The 22,757-nt window shown below is 45.3% G+C and overlaps 1 protein-coding gene across 7 annotated transcripts in view; it reads left to right on the forward strand.

The window, feature by feature from the left end:
• The window catches only part of tns1b (tensin 1b), a 277,921-nt gene that overhangs the window by 240,300 nt on the left and 14,864 nt on the right, over window positions 1–22,757 (forward strand). For 6 of the 7 annotated variants that reach the window (XM_071340784.1, XM_071340788.1, XM_071340785.1 and 3 more), the window contains 7 exons: window positions 4,638–6,308; window positions 8,108–8,164; window positions 11,012–11,205; window positions 11,354–11,492; window positions 14,868–14,969; window positions 18,351–18,528; window positions 19,551–20,767. In XM_071340784.1, coding sequence (XP_071196885.1) covers window positions 4,638–6,308; window positions 8,108–8,164; window positions 11,012–11,205; window positions 11,354–11,492; window positions 14,868–14,969; window positions 18,351–18,528; window positions 19,551–20,767 — 3,558 coding nt within the window. The remainder of the gene's footprint in view (window positions 1–4,637; window positions 6,309–8,107; window positions 8,165–11,011; window positions 11,206–11,353; window positions 11,493–14,867; window positions 14,970–18,350; window positions 18,529–19,550; window positions 20,768–22,757) is intronic. The other variant, XM_071340787.1, reaches the window with a different exon arrangement.

Here is a 22,757-nt window from a genome sequence, read left to right on the forward strand (position 1 = left end):
TCAGCTCCGCAATGTTCTGCTCCGGGGGCTCCGATTTAGGGTAGCACTAGGGCTTTTCCCATATTCCTCTGGACTGTACCAACGGCCGCATTCACAAAGGTAGGGGAGCTCCTTTCACACTTTCTCTGTTGTGCTTTTGGAATTCCTTCTATTTTGTAACATCGGAAACTCACTGAAAGAAAGATCCGGAACCTACAAGTAACTTCCTTCCCAAGTGCTTTGCCATGTGTGTCTGTATCCACTATTAATACTGGTTGTTCAGGGATGATGTGTTGAGCTGCACCGGTTGATTTACTCTCGGTTGGCGGTTATGTATCACATTTGGATCTGTTGCCAGTTGTGTCACATTTGGCCGTAAGCAGGCGATTAAAAAAGGTGCTAAAACAGATCTACTCAAAGAGCTACTCATCTTTCAGGACATCTATGTCTGTAGGATATATACGTATGTGTGCGTATCCCATTTAATGTGGTCACTTGACCCTTAGAAGGGACACTAAGAGGTAAATAAAGACATGATGATGACGCCTTTCTTCGGTTTTGCACCACAGTCTATGGGTTGAACTCTTCAGTCAGGGTCAGACGTCTGGGTTGAAGTTGTAGCTCAAGTTTTGGGAGACTTCACTGTGACATTGGTGTGTGCTACTCTTCTGTTTGCATCTGCCGGAGGGAGAACAAAGGTATTTATGCGGCCAACTGTGTCAGTTTGGCCATTCAGAGTGCAATATCTGTGACTTTCTTTGTGTGGTAGAAGATGTTATGTCTATTTTGTTCTTAAGTTATTTCTCTAGAACCTTCCAGACTCTCAGTAAAGGAAGATGTTGTTCACGGCAACAGAGTAGACGATGCGGAAAATAATCCCTTTTTCCAAGCAATGCTGCTCTTAAAGGAAGTCCTGGACTCTGGCCTAGGCCGGTGAAAGGAAACAAACAGGCTGTCGAGACATCAGCCTGAGCCTTGAAAGGAGACATAAAGCTTATTTAGTGCAATTTCACAGGGTCCTTGTGTTTAAAGCTTAAAAGTTTGAAGTTGTTCAGCAAAACGCCAACCCCATTTTTACGAACTGAAATTATCATTGAAGAGATTCTCAGATCCCAGATTCAGATTGTACATTAAAGGGCAATTCCGCCACTTTTCAACATCATATTCATTATCTCCAGCACCATACCAGTGTCTACATGTGAAAATGGCGCCTTTCTATGATCTGTGGTTAAAAAGATAGTCCCCAAAAATTATTCTCTGTGACATCACACGGTTGTTTTCAAAACCTGCAACACATTTATAGCCATAGGGAGGGTATTTTCTTGCTACTCATGACACCACGAATCTCATAGTGTTTGAAAATCACTGTTTTTAAAATGTAGAAATGCACTGTTTTCACATATGTAAGCACTGGTATTGTGCTGGAGATAATGAAAAGGAGGTTGAAAGTAGTGGAATTGCCCTTTAAATACAGGAGAATGATTAACATAGGACTCTGGGCTCTATTTTCAGTTGGCGTTAAGGCGGTGCTAGTGTCAAATGCATGTTCGTTTGCAATTTTGTCATGTAAAAACTGGCTCACTGGCATTTTCAAGCCCTATCACCAGTTTTGGTAATTTACCAGTCTTTTATCAGCTTGCTTGCGCTCAGATGACGGGGTGAAAATATTTGAGGTGTGTCCTTAAAAACATGATCTGAAGTGCTAATTTCAGGCAGCGCTGATAGGGATATTTAAGACCAACCAAAAGCTGGTTTTAGCAGTAACGCAGTTGATTATGGCATGAATTGTGACAGCAGAAACGCAGACTATCCAGCCGTGACGCTTACTGCCCATGTGCGCATGGAACAAGAGTAGCCCAATGTGCTTTGGTGTCTGTATACTTAATATTTATTTGATTAAAACCAAGCATAGCCCCTCCTCTCAACGAAGGCTTTTTTAAATCTACCCAATGGTGCCATTTTGGATGTGTGTAAAACCCTCCATAGTCTGCATTGTTTCAATATTATATGACAACAGGGAGAAATGATGGTGCCTGTAAGTATTTAAAACAAGTTGTTGTTTTGTTTATAATTTGATTAGAATGATTAGTTCTCTTTTTAGGCCTTATCAGTAATGAATTGAATCTTGCTTATTGACAACATTTGGCATGTCCATGCTCAGCCATTATGTAATGTACAATAGGCCTAGCCACTATATCAGTGTGAATGCTATTGAAGACATGCAATTACTTAGAACTAAATGGTTTTACGTTAACCTATTTAGCAAAGATGGGATAGGTCTACATTTTGTTATTTCTGTTCATTTCTGTAAGCCATTTAACAAACTATAACATTGGAATTTAAGTTGATTCAAAGGCCATTTATAAAAGTCTGTAAATACACACAACCTGAAGCAACCGCATATTTTGCCATGGAGCACATTCTGATTGGCAAGCGAGTGGCCAAGCCTGCACACACTCATAACTTGTTATTTCATCAAAACCCAGCCCTTTCACTCCAACGCCAGCAAGTGTGCCGATAACTGTGATAGTGAAAATATCAAAGATGTCTGACTCACCCCTGAACCTATAGCATTACCGACTGCGCTTAGATTGACCATTACGTTAGGTTTGTTAAACTAGAGCACTTAGTCTGGTATAATAGAGGGAAAAAGTATGACCTTGCAGTGATTTATGGGCAACCCTGCAGAGAAGGGTGGGTGAACCCACAGAGACAGGTTCAAAGGTCAAACCAGGGCATTATGGTCCTCACCAGGTGACCTGTAGCATCTGGCAGGAAGTGGCTTCAGGGGACACAAGGTCAAAGGTCACATCACTAGAGTAGGTAGAAGTTGCACTTAACCACTGATACAGGGTCAGATGTGTCCTCATGTTTAAGGTTACATTTGGGAATATGATAATCTTACCCTAGATCTGTTAAAGGAAACGTTACAGAACCTCATAGATCAGCTGAACAACAACAACCGAGCCGGTCTATGGACTTTTAGAATTCACAGAGAACCATTCACAGAAGGTTTTCTGAAGGCTTGTGATGTTCGCATTGGTTTTTTTAGAATGGCATGCTCTGTTTGTGCACTGCTGTTCCCAGATGTACAATCTGATTTGTATATCAGGAGATATCTCAGAAAACGTACACACACTGTCTCACACAACACACACACACCTACACACACACTGCTGTTTCACCCATACAGGCTTTGCTGTCTCGCCAGCCTGTAAAGCTTCATGGGAACTGTGTGGGGTGAGGAGCTAGAAGCTTAATCAGATATAACTTTTTGTCAATGCTCACTTCATGCCCTCTGATGGAGGCTGGAATGCTGAAATGTGCTGCTTTTTAATGATATGTTGTAATAAGAAGCATTATTCATTGAACTTCCATTGTCTTCCTCCAAGAGAGACTAAATATGAATCTTTGTATAGCACTGTTGGCGTTGTGGTTCCCAATGTGAGCTTGCATGGCAGGGCAGTTTAAATGTCATGCTGCATAGAGCCAGCTGCTGTGGGCATTGTGAAGAGCAGTTTGCCACTGGTAGTTTTAGGTGGTCATCCCCTTCACTGATGTATTGTGACAGGACCTGACCATAAGGAATCAATGGGAATAGTGTAGGGCGTGAGTGTGTGTCTGTGTGTGTGTGCATTGCGTGCATTTGTGCACGTACAGTATGTGTTTGTCCACATTTGCACAATAGTGAATGGCGTACGTGTGATTTGGAGTTGTGTGTCTTTCTCTGTGTTTTTTGTCTGTGGTAGGAAATGTTTTGCTTCTATTCCTAGGGGGCAGGAAAGGCCTTCAGGGCTTACTTACTTAGTGAGGCAGTTTTTCCACGATGACTCAGTGCTTCTGGATGGGGCTCCCTCTACCTCTTGGGAGGTCCCCTGGACAGGGGGTGGGGCTGCCCTGTGTGTGTGTGTGTGTGTGTGTGTGTGTGTGTGTGTGTGTGTGCATGTGTGCGTACGTGAATGTTTAAGTGTAGTTAAGTGTAGTTGTGTGTTCCAGGATGATGTACCAATGATCCATTGCTTTTCTCTGAGCTCATTCTGTAAAATACCTCAATCGTCAGCATACAGTCAGGCCAGTTTTTTCCATCAGAACCGGGTGATATGCATTAACATAGATAATACATAACATACTCTGTATACAAACACAAACTCATTTCCAATGCGTTTCAGGTGGCGGTGATTGGCTTGAGAAAGTGCAAGCCAGGCTTCTGTGATTTCATCCTATTTTCCACAGCGCATGCCACAGCCCCATTCTCATTTCCTGTCAGAGAGAGGCTGGTAAAATAGGCAGAAGTGTGCCAGTATTCAGTTTAACTGTGGCTGTTTTGGCATCGCCTGCACACTGACAAATTACACTTTCCCCACCTACTTCTCTTTTGTCCCTTCCCTGCTCTTTCCCTTTCTCTCTTTCTCAATTATACTGGATTTAGTTGCGTTATCGGTATTACAGGTCTGTGTTGCTGAAAAGTAATGATATTCGCTATACAAAATGTCCACAATCCTTTGAATGATATACATTGAATGATGCCATTTTTGTGTGTACTGGCTCTTCATCTTGATTCACATTAATTGAATGATGACCATTGTATAATATAATATACTGTACAGTGTTATTTCCCTCTTTGTAAACAACCTCTTTCCGTCTCTTTCTCTCTCCAGACGTCATACACACACAGGGCCCTCTCGACGGCAGCCTCTACGCTAAAGTTCGCAAGAAGGAGTCCATTGAGGGCTCGGTCACTGCCAACGGCCTCTCGCCTGCCGCCACCGAACACGTCCTACCTGCCGTCGACCAGGTCCTTCCCGCGGTTGACCAAGCCCTGTCGGTGAGCAGCGACTCTGGCAACTCCACCGCCTCTATCAAGACTGACCGCACCGATGAGCCAGCCCCGGCAGCAGCAGCGCAAGTCCCCCAAGCAGCCCTCCCAGTGAGCCAGCCACCAGCGACCCAGGAAAAGGTCTCAGACTCGGGCACGGTCCCGGCCGTCCAGCCCATCAGTCCCCAGGAGAAGCAGGAGCTGGAGCAGCTGCTCAGCGGCCTGGAGGGCCCCATGCACCGCCAGGGCTACCTGTCCTCCCCATCAGGTGGAGGGACAAGTATAGGACTAGGAGGAGGAGGAGGAGGAGTTGGAGGAGGAATACTTCACCTGGTGCCAGCCCAAGTTCACGTGAACGGCCACAACAGCAGAATGGACAGGGAAACGGATATTCTGGATGACGAGGTGGCACTGCCTACCAGCCAGGAGGGCAACAGCATGGATAGCCTGGGCACCCTGTCGTCCCTGGAAGGGAGAGCTACACCGGCAGACCTCTACTATCAGGCTGAGACGGTCATCAATGGGCAGGACGAGGTCACCTATCTGGAGAGGAGCATCCCCCCGGAAAATGCTGTCATCAATGTTGCCATACGCTCACAGGATGTGGCCGCTCAGGTTCCCGTCACATTGGTGCGAAGCCTCTCCTCAGCTCAGGACGGGACAGGCGAGTCCATCCCCCCGGCGAGCGATTACATTTTCAGCCAAAACGGGAACCTGTATCGCTCACAGTCGTTCGGTGCAGAGCAGAAACCCCTCCCCAGAGCACCAGCACGTACCACCAGTAGTCGTGATGCCGTCCAACGGGGGCTCAACGTGTGGCAGCAATATGGCGTCCCAGAGGAGCCGGTGATGGACGGCGTCCATTTTGGCCCTTTTCCATCCTCCATGCCCCTACAGAGCCACCACAGCTTGCCACAGTTCCCCCACCACCAGACTGCCTCGCAGCAGGAGATTGAGCAGTCCATTGAGGCCCTCAACCTGCTGATGCTAGACCTGGACCCAGGCTGTCCTTTGGGGCAGGTGCCCAAGTCCCAGAGCGCTCCGCCGGGGGATAATGTGGTGGTGGTGACCATGCAACCGTCCTTCTCCCAGACCCAGGCCAGACCCTCCTACCAGGCCGACTCAGCTATCTCGGGAAGCCATGCTCCCCGCCTTGCCAAGGTCCCGCTGAGTTCCTCCCCCATCCAGCCGTCCACGTCACCAGAGCCCTCTGCCGTCCAGAGGCCCACAGCCATCTACCAGCCCGGTCCCACTATAGTCTCCGTCCCTGGCTTCCTCACGGAACCTTCCAGCCAAGGGGAAGCCTGGACCAGCTCTCCCACCCAGGTCCCCACTGCCATTGGCCAGCTGCAGCTGAAGCCCATTAACACGTACCCCCCCAGCACAATGTCCTCGTCCCTGTCCCCAGAGCTCCAGCAGAGTCTCAGTGCCATCTCCTCATCGCCCCAGCTGAGAGATGCCGAGCCTGATGAAGTATTCAACGTGGAGGGCTTAGTAGCCCAGCGCGTGGCAGGTAAGACTGCAGATCTCATGTGTTGTCATTGGCATATAGGTGTGATTTAATATACAAAGGAAACAGGAAGGTTATACTCAAGTCGAGGATACATTAGGATGTTAAAAAAGAAACAAAAAACTGTAATGAATATGTATGAAGTTCAAACAGAGAAAACAGAGAATTTATTACATTTTCTTTCCTAAACGTAGTTTTTTAACAGTTTGTATACTGCACAAACAGATGAACAGCCCACACAGACACCATCTCTCAGTACAACATGGAACTGTAAAACCCCCGGAGTAACAAATGTAATCCTCAAAAAATCCATTGTGAGCCTAGCTTGACTTTTCCTGGCTCAAAGCTCTGCCCTTTTGTTGGGCTGCGTTGGCGTTGATATGAGCCCTGTGAGGTCACAATGAAGCCATTATACACACAGTGCCTCAGCTCGAGGATCCCCCGTAAGAACCTGCACTGCACTGCATTAAGCACTGAGGCTTCCCAGAACTGACTGCTCCCAAGATGGAGGACACACCTACTAGTACATATGGCTCATTGCTTAAAGCATCTAGCACCCTGGTAAAATAATGTTGTTTTTCATGTAAATAGTGCTACTAATAGAGAACTAAGCCTTTGTCCAATAGGAGGATAGCTTGTTATGTGAAGCTAGAAGGACTTTACAGGGCAAATGGCTCTTAATAAGGTCACACAAAAAAAAATGTATGACTAGTGATGCAAAAGTATGCCAACAAGCACACATTGACAAGGTTATACTGTCAGTGAGATCATGAAACCCTTTTAATGCACTTCTTCGGCATGTGTATTGGTGGCCAACCCTTTTCCTGGAGAACAACCCATTTACCTTTCAAATCAAGCCTGCGTCAACCTGCAGTACCATATATACTGAGCAGCAGTTATGCCATATGACAAGCTTTCCAAACTGCACAATTTCAGTGAATCTTATCTCGTGACAGTCTGCTCATCAGCTATGAGCTGTCTCCAATGGAGGAAGTTCGCTGGCTTAACCAAACACACACTCCATCCTGCACACAGGTCCGCAGTGTGGACACCTGTCATAAATCAAAGAGTAGTGGTACAGAATCACATTGCCAAGCTGTGAAGGGACATCTCTGAAAACAAGTCCAAGAAAGATACTCTCACAGTAATGGTTAAATGCATCTTCTTGGTTCTGAAATGACTTTCAGTGAAACACCATTATGGCCAGACAGCAAAAGTGCTGTTATTGTGATTTTATAGACAAATAAATTAAAATATAACTTTAAATAAAGTGCATTTAAAAATGCAAAGCACTTTACAGTCAAACAACAACATAAAGGAAATAAAAGAAAAACAAGCAGGAAGAATAATAAGCAGGAATAATATAAGCGAGTAGGGAGATCCTTCTGTCCTTGTTAGTTACTTGTCACACAACCACTTTGCTTCTCTGGACAGCTCAAGGCAACTGATAGTAGACTTTCCTTATCACATCTTGTGGTTGTCAGGAGATACAAACCCACTTTGTCCACATGTACAGGCAGCTGTCCACGGAAACATATGTGACATGTCCACTTGGTTCTTATTTCTGATATTTCTTAGTCATTTTTATCATAGATGTTTGACATTTCCATTGTTCTGTAAGCGATTATGATTTACATTTTTTGTTTTCATAAACTAGCAAATAACGTATTTTCTTCATTTATTTTTCCCTTTCTGTGGACGATCTCATTATCTCTCTCCCTCTCCATCATTCTCTCCATCTTCATCCTCCTCCTCCTCTTTCTCCTGCCGACTCCAATCATGCCCCTACTCTACCTACCCAGAGTACTCAGCCAGAATGCGAGGCCAGTCTGAGCACCGTCGCTCCCTCTCCCTCTCTGGTTCGTTCCCCTCCTTCTCTCCTTCCCTGTTTCCCCTGTCACTGACTCCTCTTCAAAACGAACCTTTCTGAGTATCTATCCATGGCGCTGCCTGCCAGTTTGCTGTTTGCATTTGTTGCTTCCTGTTTATTCCCTTTCTTTCCATTTCTATCTTACTCTCTTTCTTTCTCATTATCTATCTATTTTTTTCTGTCTCTCTTGCTCTCTTTTTCTCACTCACTCCCTCTGGCTGTCTCTCTCGCTATGTCATAGAACAAACAATGTCCTCTAATGTCCAGTTTTTCCAATACACCGTCCTTCATCTGTGATTGATGGAGAGGACAGTTTGATATTTATTTTTTAAGGTTAAGGAATCGACCCAACCGAAAAATTGCATTTGGGTTAATGTTTAAGTTTTACAAGAACGAGATGAGGAAGCACAAAGATGGCTCTGTGCGGACTCGCAGCGGAGTGTATGTCACAAGATATTGTTTGCCAAAGCCAGGGAACAATGCCCAAGGCCAGAGGCACTGGCCTCTTTCAAGGCTGCTCTTTTCCCCTTTCTGTTTTTAACATTATCATCGCAGACAAAGGGCACTAAATCTAGGGGGAAGATTGCCTTTTTGAAATATTCTGAAGGCCTTATCTGTCCGTTGGGAGAGATAGACTAGGACGCAGACTGTATTGTTCTGTCAGGGGCCTGGAATGATGTCCAGACTGCAGTACTGCACTGTACTCCCAAAAGCCAGAGTAGTCCTTGAAGTCCAAGGACTGTAATGAATGACCACAATGACATTCATTCTATTAACATGGCTTCACTTCTTACAACTCAGGCCTTGGAGCAAAGATGGAGCATGAGTAGACCGGACATTCCCGGTGTAGACAGTTTAGAATGGGGTCAGACCTGGTCTACTGGAAGAAAAACACTCTATTTGGGTATTTATATACATACGTAGATCTGTTTTCTAATCTATTCAGTACATTTCTTTGAAGGGAATTCTGATGAATTTCACCCCAGATAACCCTTCCGCACCATAAAATAGTCCCTCACTGGACCGATGGATGGAGATGAAGAGAGCGATAGCCCCTTCCTTATACAATGTCCTATAGTATGTAAAAAAAAATATATATATATATATTTGTGTTTATATGCTTGAAAAACGAGGGGGGGAAACAAAACAATTCCCCAGATATGTCAGTCCAGGGAATCTCTGCTGTAACAGCTGGAAGCTATTAGCCATCGCCAGGGCAACGATACAGTGTTTGACAGGCTCCGCCATAGAGCAGTGCATCCTGGGTCCATCTGTTTTGCGGTATCCCAGGCCCATTGCTATTCACGTGCCAGCGCTTAGGATTTATCAAACAATGCCCCTCTTCGATCCACAAATCAAAATAGAGCCCAGCCTAGACATGTGACATGACTGAAGCAGCGCCATTGGAGGCAAATCAAGAACGTAAAAAGATGGGCATATGAATGGCATGTGTGCAGGTTTTACCTATTAGGCCTATACTTGGATCTTGTCATGGTACTGTTTTGTTATGCTGTAAATTGGGATCCAACAAAGCACACTTAGTGACCACTAGATTTCTGTTGATATACAGTATATACACTGTTGTGCACTAGACAGACAGGAAGTTAGTTAACCTCTTAGAAGACTGCTCTCCTTTAATACCACTTTTTCCCTCCAAAACCTCTCTGTAGTTTTTACGTTCAGTTTAAGGGTTGTGGAATATGGATATGCTTCATCACAGTCATGGATATTATTTGGAGTAAACACATAAGGCATGTCTGACTCTTGTGTGACCAAAGAGGCCATCTCCATTCTGACAGTAACTATTAGCCTCTTAGCATTAGCATGCAGCTGCGGGAAACTATCTCTAACTCGCCCCCCAGATTTATCCTGCCAAAAGAGGCTGAGCTAGGGCTCGTAAATATTTCCATAACGTTCGAACTAGGGTGTGTTTGCATGCTTTTCCATCTTTGGGAGGGTATGTCAGAACTTCAGGCCTGGAGAATCCATGAATCAGATGAATAGTTTGTTTTTGCAGACAGTCAGCGCTAGCTACAGAGTACATTGCATAAAACCTGCATGAAAAAGCAAAAAATAAGTGTTTATGCACAATTTTCAATGACGCTCAAAGAGAATAATCTTTACCTTAAAATTGAAAAACCTAGGGTAAAAGTTAAACATATTTTTAAGAAAGGCTGGCTTCGATACAAAACCAAAGTGTAGTTTGCTTACATTAACCCACAGTCTCTGACTACCAATGAACAAAAACAAGTTTCCATGCAGTAACTAACACATTAAGATAAGATCTTACGCAAATCCTTTTTGTTTTACACTGGCAGTGGCAGCTCCCTCTCTTTCCCTCCAAACCAACTCATTGTAATGAGCTTACTGGGCCTTTTGAGGTTCATCCAAAACATTAGCTACCGCCACAGAGTATTACTCAGATAACAAAAATTACAAATTTAGACTGTTTCACTGATGTACCTGCGAGTTGCTGATAATCTAGTGGCAATCAACAAGAACATTGATCCCTACGGTTCCCCTCCGAACAATCCAGAGCTCTTATAAACAGTGTCTGATTTTAATGAGAAAAGTTCTGGTTAGAGTGTTCAACATCAAGTAGCATGTTGAAAGGTCAGCTTTGCCATTTCTTACTGTTCACTTTTGAACACTTTGTGATTGTTTCCTTATTCTGATGTTTCTGTGGATTAAAGGCTGTGCAAGACATTGCTGGTTTGAAGTGAAAAGTTGTGTTTCAAAGAGCATGATACTAATACATGATACAGCATGATATATATATATTCTTTTTTACAAAACACTGTTCTGACAAAATGTGACCCCTGTATGATCTGGACAGGTGTCCAGTCCCATGGGATGTCATTGGACGAGACATTGGCCCTGCCCCGTCACCGCACCACCAGCGAAGGACAATGCCACAATGGCCACGATGAAAACTTCTCTTACGAACCCCCAGTCCGCTCCCCCATTCGCTGTGTCTCGCCGGAGTTCGTCAACACCTTAAATCTGAATCCTGGGGGGCGGCCCAAAGAGGTAGAATGCTCTGCCCACAGCCTCAACCTTCTCTAGTGTGTCTCACATAGGATGATATATGATTAGGATGACCATAATGAATACTAATATATTTGGTGTGTATGCGTGTGCGTGAATGTGTCTGTTTCCTTGTCTTCTCCTCCATCAGAGACACATGCACAGCTACAGAGAGGCCTTTGAGGAGTTGGAAGGTGGCTCAGTCAGCCCCACGCCCACTGTTGGTGGTGAGGTGTTCCCCCAAACCCCTGCCTTCCCCGTCTCGCCGCAAACCCCTTACTTCAACCTGTGTAAGTCTCCCCTCTGACTGGCTGTAGGCGCTGTGGAACTCAGGGGAATATAGGCTTTTACCATAGAACATTTCTAAATACATTTATCCAAGAAGGGAGTAGGATGTTATTTATAGGAATAATTAACCAGGAGTTACATTACCATGTGACTTGACCAGGAAAACCTCAACAGTTTAACTCTCTAGGATATTATAGGACATGAGAATAGCATGTTTTATTCAGGCATGTACAGGTTCAGAGTGTAGAAACTATACAACTGATATTATGGTCAATAACGTCAGGGTGGCATTAGTCTAGCTCTGTCTGGTTGGTTTTAATTCATGGACCATAACATTTTTCTTCTTCTTCTTCTTCTCAAAAAAAATCATAGACTACATCTCCTAATCCCGAGTATTCGACCCCATTTAGATGTAGGGCAATAAACTATATTTCCCACATGACAAAATCCATTTCAACCCCATTCAGACAGATTTGTAAGAAGTCAGGATAGATTCTAATAACTGCCGAGGCCACACTGTCTGAGAGGCCACACTGTTTGCAATTGTGTCGGCTCATAGAAAAGCCTGAGTCATCCTATCAGACAAGAATCACACTTCTCTCCTGCCTTCCAGGCAGTAATTCAGTGGGTTTAGAGAATGTGCTGCCATCCACAGATCGACATATCCTGGGATCCCACCAGTCTTCTGATGCATTTAGTAGGCAGGTATTTCATATGAAAGATGGGCACTGTCTAATTTTTAGATTTTATTCGGTGCCTATCTTCCACATTCATTTGGGTTAAGGCATTGAGCTGGATCTACACACAAACAATAGCGTGAGTTGTGGTTTCAAGCTCTTGACAAATTATGGAGTGAACTATCCCTTCAAATACCATGTCAGTTGCCAGCTCTACTAGTTACCTCATCTCCCCCTGGGCAAAGCCCTAAAAACACCCCATAAAAAGCCCATTGCATTTTTACCGCCCTCAAAGGTGTTACACCCCCCCCCCCCCCAAAAAAAAAACTCCATGCGAAGCGGGAATGCAGTGAGTACTTATTTTTCCTGGCTAAACCATGACGATTTATGATATCTCTGTCCATGTAAGAAGATTCTAGTCAAGTATGCATCCACTTACATGCATCTACCAGCATTTAGGGATCTACTAGTAGTATGCTACTACTCAAGTATGCATCCCACTTTCAATATGCTTCAACTTCATTTTACACTTAATGTCTTGAATAGAAACTGAAACAGATACTTAGATAGACTGGTGGGGCCCTGGGTATGTCTGTCCCTGTCTATCTCTGCCATTCTAGCCCCTAACCCTAACCATTACTGCGAGACAGGAGGCGGTGTTGGTTTTCTATCTATGGAGCTAGTGGTGTCTTTGACTGTTGCCCTGCAAGCTTGGTCTTGTATCAGTTTGGAATCATCACTCCCATTGGTAATGTTACAATTCGGGGTATGGAAAGCTGATGGACCAGCGCTTAGGGTTACCCAGATCCTCATCACCGGCACATCCACGGACCCCTCTCAGCTCTAGACCTTTAGAGTGTCCTCCCACGACACACATTTGCCCAACACGATCCACCACATTGTAAGGCATTTAGGTTGCCACACAGAACAAAGAATTGATTGGGATTCTTTGGTAAGTGGAGGATGATGCACGTCCCTAGTCCCACTGTTGACCACATTGGCCATCTTGGCCCAGGCTCAGCGACCCTGAAGTGACCTACAGCTCTCCCCTTCTGCCTATCAGAGCAGCCCCCCCCCCCCCCGCACGGCTTGACCCAGCATGCCTCTGGAGAGCAGTACCTCTTAAGACAAGAGAGTCATCCTACCAGACAACCCCTTCTAGACTGGAGATCCACACTAGATTACTCATATAAAGAAAACACACTTATTCACCCACGCTCATTCACACACACACACACACACACACACACACACATATACGCATATACAAATATTTCAAAATAACTAAGCCTCACTCTCCTAAGGTACTGCTCTCCATGTGACTGTTGTCATGTGTGTATTCCTTTTAACATCACTCTGTTGTTTTGCTACGCACCGACTTCTCCCAAGCATCTTTATTTGTTAAGCCATATAAGGCTTGTCTTTTATACAGATGTCAGTGAGTTACTGTTGTTATTTACATGTGTGTGCATGGCGCAACTTTGCTTACATCCTGCCATGTTTGTTGTGACCGTGTCGCTCAGAGGCTGGTCACAGTGTGATACGTCACCTGCATGGTCCTCCCACAGAGCATGAGGCATGGCCACACCCCTCCCACATCTAGCTGTATCCGTCATGATATCACCCATGTTGTTGTGTGTCACAGTGTCACATTCTGTTGTTATGATGTCTTGACAGCTCAGCATCTGTATGTACCATATGTATACACACACATTTGGCTTCCGGACCCAGATTAAGCCTAGTTCTGGACAAAAAATAACTTTCAAACAATATTCTCAGTTGAGCATTCCTTAATGTTTCCATGCTACACATGTCAGTCAGTCCTATTTATGAGGCATAGAACATGTGCAGCAATGAACAACCTGTCTTGGAATTCAGGAATGAAAAAATTGCCCTATCAAGTGAATACATGTAACGGTAACTAACACACTGTTGAACATTGCGCTATTCCGTACAATTTACCTTATTTTACCGCCCCAAAAACGTAATACTTCCAGGTCAACTGTAATATGAATACCATTGTAAAGCACAATTTATCCCCTTTCCAGCAAAATCAATGACGAGACCTCCATGCTGCCCGTCTCTGCATGATTGAAGAATGCAATGCGTTCCGTCGGGTCTTTTTAAAAATGGCGGGTGGGGAAGCGAAACCTACTGCATGATAGTGAAAGGGGGAGATATGTTGTGTGGGGAGACTGCTTTTGTCACCCGATTTGTCCAACTTATCACCTCTAAAATGTAAATAAAAGACTATAGCTAGAGAAGGGCTACACCTGGTGGAAAGAGGCTGTACGACACAGAATGGGTTCCAAATGCGTGCCGTACGTTACGTAGTGACACGTCACGATGTAACGTACCGCGTCAGAGGGATCTGTTTTTTGTTAGTCTTTTCTCGAATACTATTTGTCCATTCCCATGAAAATCAATGCTGAATCGAAAATTAGTTCACACCCCAGATTTTGATGCCAATACATTTGCTACAGTCCCATTAGTTTTCATTGCAGCCTCGTTTGAATGCTGCGGTGGCGCAAATTTGTACGGAATGGGGTTAGTCACCGTTACATACCTTACATAGACCCAAACCAGCAAACACACACACCCATACACAGTTACAACATGAACAGCACAGGTATTTGCTGTTAAGACTGTTGTAGTGAAGCATGCTAAATGCTAAGTCATGTTGTGCTCTTTTCCTGCTAGGCCAAGCTCGTTCCCCTCCAGGCCTGATGAAGACCCCTCTCTCTGCCCTGGGCCTCAAACCCCACAACCCAGCCGAGATCCACCTCAACCAGAGTGGCTCAGGTGAGCTAGCACTACTTTGCCTGTTAGCCATTGTGCTTCATTCATGGGCTTGAAGAGCCTGTAAGCATAGCATAATGTCGCCTCTAGCATGTTAGCATAATCTTACAGCGCTATGTTCACTTCATCTAGTTAGTATATTGTATGTAAACTTTGTGTAAATTTGTTTAGCAGACGCTTTATCCAAAGCATTTATAAGAATAATGTTTTTTTCTGATAACATTGTGCTACATACATATGCAACTGCTCGACAAACATCTCATTTGAAAATCATGGGCATTAATATGGAATTGGTCCCCCCTTTGCTGCTATGACAGCTACCTGTCTTCTGGGAAGGCTTTCCACTAGATGTTGGTACATTGCTGCGGGTGCTTTGCTTACATTCAGCCACAAACTTTAGTGAGGTCGAGCACTGATGTTGGGGTGGCAGGTAGCCTAGTGGTTAGAGTGTTGAGCCAGTAACCGAAAGGTTGCTGGATCGAGTCCCTGAGCTGACAAGGTAAAATAATTATGTCGTTCTGCCCCTGAACAAGGCAGTTAACCCACTGTTCCCCGGTAGGCAGTCATTGTAAATAAGAATTTGTTCTTAACTGACTTGCATAGTTAGTTGGCGTTTCAATTAATCCAAAAGGTGTTTGATGGGGTTGAGGTCAGGGTTTTGTGTAGGCCAGACAAGTTTTTCCAGTGCTTTGTGCTTGGGGGCGTTGTCATGCTGAAACAGGAAAGGGACTTCCCCAAACTGTTGCCACAAAGTTGGAAGCACAGAATCATCTAGCCTGAATTACCGAATTCAAATCTGCCTCTGTAGCAACGTCAGCACAAGAACTGTTCGTCGGGAGCTTCATGAAATGGGCTTCCATGGTCGAGCCGCCACACACAAGCCTAAGATCACCATGTGCAATGCCAAGTGTCGTCTGGAGTGGTGTAAACCTTGCAGCCATTAGACTCTGGAGTAGTGGGAACGGGTTCTCTAGAGTGATGAATCACGCTTCACCATCTGGCAGTCCGACGGACAAATCTGTCTTTTGGGGGATGCCAGGAAACAAATGACTCCTCCTCTATGCTTTGGGGCAGGTAGCGTTCTCCTGGCATCCTCCGTTGCTTCCAGAGGCAGTTTGGATCTCAGTAGGTAGTGTTGCAACCGAGGACAGATTCTTTTTATGCGCTACACACTTCAGCACTCGGCGGTCCCGTTCTCTGAGCTTGTGTGGTCTACCACTTCGCGGCTGAGACGTTGTTGCTCCTAGACGTTTCCACTTCAAAATAACAGCACTTACATTTGATCGGGGCAGCTCTAGCAGGATAGAAATTTGATGAACTGACTTGTTGGAAAGGTGGCATCCTATGTCGGTGCCATGTTGAAAGTCACTGATCTCTTCAGTAAGGCCATTCTACTGCCAATGTTTGTCTATGGAGATTGCATGTGTGGCTGAAATAGCTGAATACACTAATTTGAAGATGTGTCCACATCCTTTTGTATATATAGTGCAGCATAGTGCTAAAATGTAAGCATAACATCTACTAGAATAGTGCTACACCCTTGAGGCCTCAACGATTGTTAGCATAGGGCTAAATCCAGAGAGTGTGGCTAGCTAGCACCATTCCCTTGAGGGCTAGAAAGGCTAGCATAGCAACCTAGCTTTAGCTTGAGACACCTTTTCTGTGAAACAGTTCACCAGTGAGATCACCAGTGCTTGTAAATTGAGCAGTGTTTTTGTATCATATGTGGTTATATTGGGGTTGATTTTGGTGACCTAGGAATGTGAATGAAATCTTGATTTATGGCTCACCTTCATAGGGTTGCATGTTAATCTAGTCTTCAAAGCGACGAGTCCCATATTTACACAGCCGACAGGCTAAATGTGAGAGAGCCCCCAGAAATATAATTTCAACAAATGACTCCTTTGAACATGCACTCTTTTTTATTGTCTCCTCTAAGCCTTTATGGAGTGTTTGGTTCTAGCGGAGGCAGGAGCAATAATATCTCATTACTGGATGAGGTGCTTGGGCTCTCGGAGGGATGTTTGACTTGGCTCATGAAATGTGTACCCCACTGCTCAGTAGTTCCTTCTGCGCTGACTATTCCAGCGCTGACATATACACACACACACACACACACACACACACACACACACACACACACACACACACACACACACACACACACACACACACACACACACACACACACACACACACACACACACACACATACACACACAAACACACACATCTGTAGTTAAACTACAGATGCTTGAATATAACTTTGGCAAATTTTCTTCCCTCTCTACATCATCTATCACACATCATACTTTGTCTTCTATATTTCTCCCATGAACCTCTTTTCTTCCCCTCCCTTCTCTGGCTACCTTACACTACTTCTCATCCTCTTCCTCCCTTCTCATTCCTTTCTTCCCTCCCTTTATCTCTCTCTTCTTGTTCTTGACTCCTTGTTTCACTTTCTTTCTTTGAATTCCGTCCGTCACGGCGCCTCAGACGCTGAACATAGTGAGGGCGAGGAAGGTAAGAACATCGCCCAATCATCAAGCATTTTTTAACTTCCCCAGAGAACCCTTGTCATAGACGACCGCAGAGCCTCACTCTTCTTCCCATCTTCTCCCATCCAACTGTCCTCCACCCATTTCAGGTGTTACTTCACAATTGAGACTTCACAATTCCTTACAGCGATGCACTTTTTCTCAATTTCTTTGTTCCGTATTGTGTTTGCTCATCGCTGTTATGGTCACCATCCCTCTTGTTCCATTCAGTCACTGTATGTGCCATGGAGTCATTATTGTGGGCAATACTGTTCCCTCCAGAAGATTCTAGTCTAGCGTGGGTTTCAGATCTAGCAGACTGTGCTTTTGATAGGCTCTTGTGGACATCATTGGAATGTCGAGGGGGCAATAGAACATGTCTCTGAGTACATACAAGCAGGTCTGTTTGACTAACACACTGTTGACAAGCTCCTGATGGGGAAACGGTGAAGATGCTGCAGTTTGGTTGATGGGCTGCAGCTGATGACTTGAATATGATCATTTCAATGAAGGAGGAATAATTTAACGACAGCCTAAAGCCCATTGTTGCTTCGTAGGTTCTCTGGACTGCTAAAATCTTAACTCTGTAGTCCCATTTGTAGGAGTTTAAATATTATATTAAAGATAGAGTGTATACCCAGAGTACAGTAAATCTTGATATCCAAACAACTCACTAATACTGAATTCAGTGAAGAAAACACATTTCATAGTTTATGGCATGTTCACAAGAACAGAATTGTCACTGTTTAGGGGGAAAGTGCAGCTATCCTGTGAAGACAACTTCACCTTCACGACAGTACACACTGAAATTAAATCACACTTAATGGCCAAGTCTGTATCTCTTCAGAGCCGCGGAGCTACGTGGAGTCGGTGGCCAGATCAGCGGTGGCCGGCGGGGGACCACCAGGGTCACCTGTGACCCTTACCCCTCCAGGAGAGATCTTGGCCAGACAGACGACCACTGACCCTGCCCCGACCCTCAACCTCCCACTGTCTAGCAGCAGCCCAATCCACAGCTCAGAGGGGTGAGTACGAAGCAAACAACATTAATACATACACTCAATGGACAGTTTATTAGGTACGCTCGATCACGAAAAAGGTTCGCTCATACAGACAGTGACTCACGTGGCACTGGCTTGCTATATAACGCAGGCAGACAGGCAACGAGGCATTCCGTTACTGTTTGATTGAATGTTAGAATGGGAAAAACGAGTGACCTAAGCGACTTTGAGTGTGGTATGATCATTGGTGCCAGGTGCACCGGTTCCAGTATCTCAGAAACTGCCGGCCTCCTGGGCTTCTCACTCACGGCAGTGTCTAGGGTTTACCGAGAATGGTGCGACAAACAAAAAACATCCAGTCGGCAGCAGTCCTGTGGGCAAAAACAGCTCGATGATGAGTTCGAAGCAGATTGGCAAGAACCGTGCAAGCTAACAGGCGTGCCACAAACAAGCAAATGATTACGCAGTACAACAGTGGTGCGCAGAATGGCACCTTGGAATTCAGCAGACGACCACAACAAGTTCCACTTCTTTCAGCTAAAAACAAGAAGAAGCCGCTCCAGTGGGCTCGCAATCACCAAAACTGGACTATTAAGGGGTGGAAAAACATTGCCTGGTCTGACAAATCCCGGTTCCTGTTGCGTCATGCTTATGGGAGAATCACGATTTGGTGTAAGCAGCATGAGGCCATGGCCCTATTATGCCTGGTATCAATGCGACAGGCTGGTGGCGGTAGTGTAATTGTGTGGAGTATGTTTTCCTGGCACACGTTAGCTCCCTTTAAACTGTTCTGGAGGCAGTGGGGGGTACGAACCGTACTTCATGGGTGTACCTAATAAATTGGTCAATGAGTCTATATTAAATGACATTAAACATACACTGGTTACACTACATGACATTGGTAAGGAACCAGTATTCCTGAAATATACTACATGTTTACAGATAGCAAGGGATCCATAGGTGTTAATACTGCATTTCGTTAATTCTACTGTGGTTGTCTTTCCATACACTGTGTTTGAGTGTCTCTATCTCTCTTTCTCTCCCAGAGAGCACCAATTGGCTGACTGCAGTGCAAACATCCCCTCACAAGCGGCCAGTGACTCCGGCTTCCGTTCCCAGCCTTCTGAGGGCGCGTCCCCCACCCCCACTCCCACATCCGTCGCTACTCCCAAGCCCTACCTCCAGGCCCTGGGAACCCCATCTCCCTTCCTTCAAGCACAGGGTACCCCTACCTCCTCCTACCTGAGCTCCAACTCCCCCACCCTGTCCTACCTGTGCTCCCCCACCACCACGCCCTCCTACCTAGGTCCCAGTGGCCTCATGGGGACCTACATCTCCACCGACCCCAGCCCTCCCCAGGCCCAGCTGGAGGTAGCCCCCCGGGAAAGCCCTTTGGCTGTCCACCCTCCACCAGGATCAGGAAGTCTCCACACACTGCATCGCGACTCCAACAGTCCCTCTCTCCAACATCGGCACCAGCCCACCAATCATGGCAGCCCTGTCATGGGCCACCAGCCCTCTCCTGCCAATGGCTTTGTGGAGTTTGGGATCCCTGGGATGGTAATGGCGGGAAGTCCCGTGTTGGGCCGCCACCACTATAACCCGTGTGTGTCCAAGGGGACACAGTCCAGCCCAGTGCTGAGTCGACAGCCCTCCATGTCCCAGAGGAGCCCTGTCCTGAGCCGACAACCATCCCTGACGCAGGCCTCCCAGGGCAGCCCCGTGCTCAGCCGCCAGCCCTCCCTCACCTACAGCCAGCCTATCCAGAGCAGTATCCAGAGCAGTCCGTTGCTGAGTCGACAGCCGTCCCTCACCCACCAGCAGGGCAGTGGTAATAGTCCGGTGCTGGACCACCACCCGTCCCTCGGCCAGATGTCACAACGCAGTCCGAGTCTGGACCGACACCCTATGTTGCATAGTAGCGGCTACACCACCCCGGACGAGAGACACGGCACCCTGTCCCGACAGAGCAGCTCCTCAGGATACCACCCACCCTCCACGCCCTCCTTCCCCCTCTCCCCTGCAGGCTACCTGGATGGGGGGATGATGATGGGGCTAAGGCAGGGCAGCCCGGCCCCCCTGGCGCAGGCTCAGCCCCAGCTGCCAGAGAAGAGGCGCATGTCAAGTGGGGAGAGGCCCAACGGGGGGCTCTCTTACGGGACGCTGAACGGGAAAATGTCCTCACCTATGTCGAGTGGAGGGAGCACACCCAGCACCAGCTACTTTCAAACACTGCCAGACTTCTCCAAGTTTAACATGTCTGGTAAGACCACCTTGACAACCCTCTTAAAACTTAGATACTACTGTAGCAAAGAGCACCCCAACTAGCACTGACATCCCCAGCGAAATAGGAAGTGAAGATCAGTGTATTCTCAAGGATGATACAGTGCCCTCCGTAATTATTGGGACAGTAAGGCATTTGTTTCTTCTTTTGACTCTATACTCCAAAAGGTTGGATTTGAAATCATAAAATGACTATGAGGTTAAAGTGCAGACTGACAGCTTTCATTTGAGGGTATTTTCATCCATATTGGGTTAACCATTTAGAAATTACAGCACTTTTTGTACATAGTCCCCCCAAAAGTATTGGGACAAATTCACTTACAGTACCAGTCAAAGGTTTGGACACACTTACTCATTCCAGGGTTTTTATTTATTTGTACTATTTTCTACATTGTAGAATAATAGTGAAGACATCAAAATTATGAAACAATACATATGGAATCATGTAGTAACCAAAAAAGTGTTAAACAAATCAAAATATATTTGAGATTCTTCGATTCTTCAAAAGTCCAACCTGTTTGTTGGACTGTGTACTACTCCCTTCACAGAACAGCGCAAACTGGCGTCTGTTTCTCAAACTTTCTCAAACACTCTAATGTACTTGTCCTCTTGCTCAGTTGTGCACCGGGGCCTCCCATTCCTCTTTCTATTCTGGTTAGAGCCAGTTTGCGCTGTTCTGTGAAGGGAGTAGTACACAGCTTTGTTCGAGATCTTCAGTTTCTTGGCAATTTCTCGCATGGAATAGCCTTCATTTCTCAGAACAAGAATAGACTGGCGAGTTTCAGAAGAGAGTCTTTGTTTCTGGCCATTTTGAGCCTGTAATCGAACCCACAAATGCTGATGCTCCAGATACTCAACTAGCCTAAAGAAGGCCAGTTTTATTGCTTCTTTAATCAGCACAACCGTTTTCAGCTGTGCTAACATAATTGCAAAGGGGTTTTCTAATGATCAATTAGCCTTTTAAAATGATAAACTTGGATTAGCTAACACAACGTGCCATTGGAACACAGGAGTGATGGTTGCTGATAATGTGCCTCTGTACGTCTGCGTAGATATTCCATAAAAAAATCTGCCGTTTCCAGCTACAATAGCCTATTACAACATTAACAATGTTTTCACTGTATTTCTGATCAATTTGTTGTTATTTTAATGGACAAAATATTACCTTTTCTTTCAAAAACAAGGACATTTCTAAGTGACCACAAACTTTTGAACGGTAGTGTATATATATTTTTTACAAATACATTGCTTATGAAACTTATTCAAACCGCAAACGGGTATATTCTTTGCCAGTACATATGTAACAATGCATACCTTAACTATAATTGCACTACTACCTAACTATATAAGTTCAATGTAAATACATCTGTTTTCATACACACATTTTTCTGTGAAAGCAGACGAAGTGAGTAGAGCCAGCAAAGTATAGTGAAGTAAAGTGAATGCGGTCATACTCGCATGGTTTTAGCTGAGCAGGCGGTTTATAAGTTGGACACACTTACTTTCTCCGTAAACACATTGCAGAGCAGATGAAGGAATGAATGCATCTCCCAGGCAGCCCAGCCAGTCCCAGATGCTAGGTTCAGATAGAATTGGCATCAGGCCCAGAGCCTTGGTTGGCAGCCATTTCTGCATCTGCAGTGGTTTCAAAGCTCCATTCTGGGTTATACTGAGTATACTGGGAGAAGAGTTAAAACAGCAACTACTAATATGGTTACAGATACAGATACTGCCGTGTTTGCGAGGGTTGACGCTAGGAGCTAACTCGCTAATAGCGCAGATTCGCTTATCTCTACACAATAAGGAGCTGTTAATGTACTTTTTGGAAGTCCAGTTGATATGTAGATTAGATTATCTTGGTCAGGATGACCCTCATGAAGCATCACTGCTGCTATCTTCGTCCAGTTCTTTCTTGAAAAATGTATTTTTATCTCAAGAGTCTAACCTGGTTAAATAAAGGTAAAAATAAA

The sequence above is a fragment of the Salvelinus alpinus genome, chromosome 14, assembly GCF_045679555.1.
Source record: "Salvelinus alpinus chromosome 14, SLU_Salpinus.1, whole genome shotgun sequence".
Classification (NCBI taxonomy): domain Eukaryota; kingdom Metazoa; phylum Chordata; class Actinopteri; order Salmoniformes; family Salmonidae; genus Salvelinus; species Salvelinus alpinus.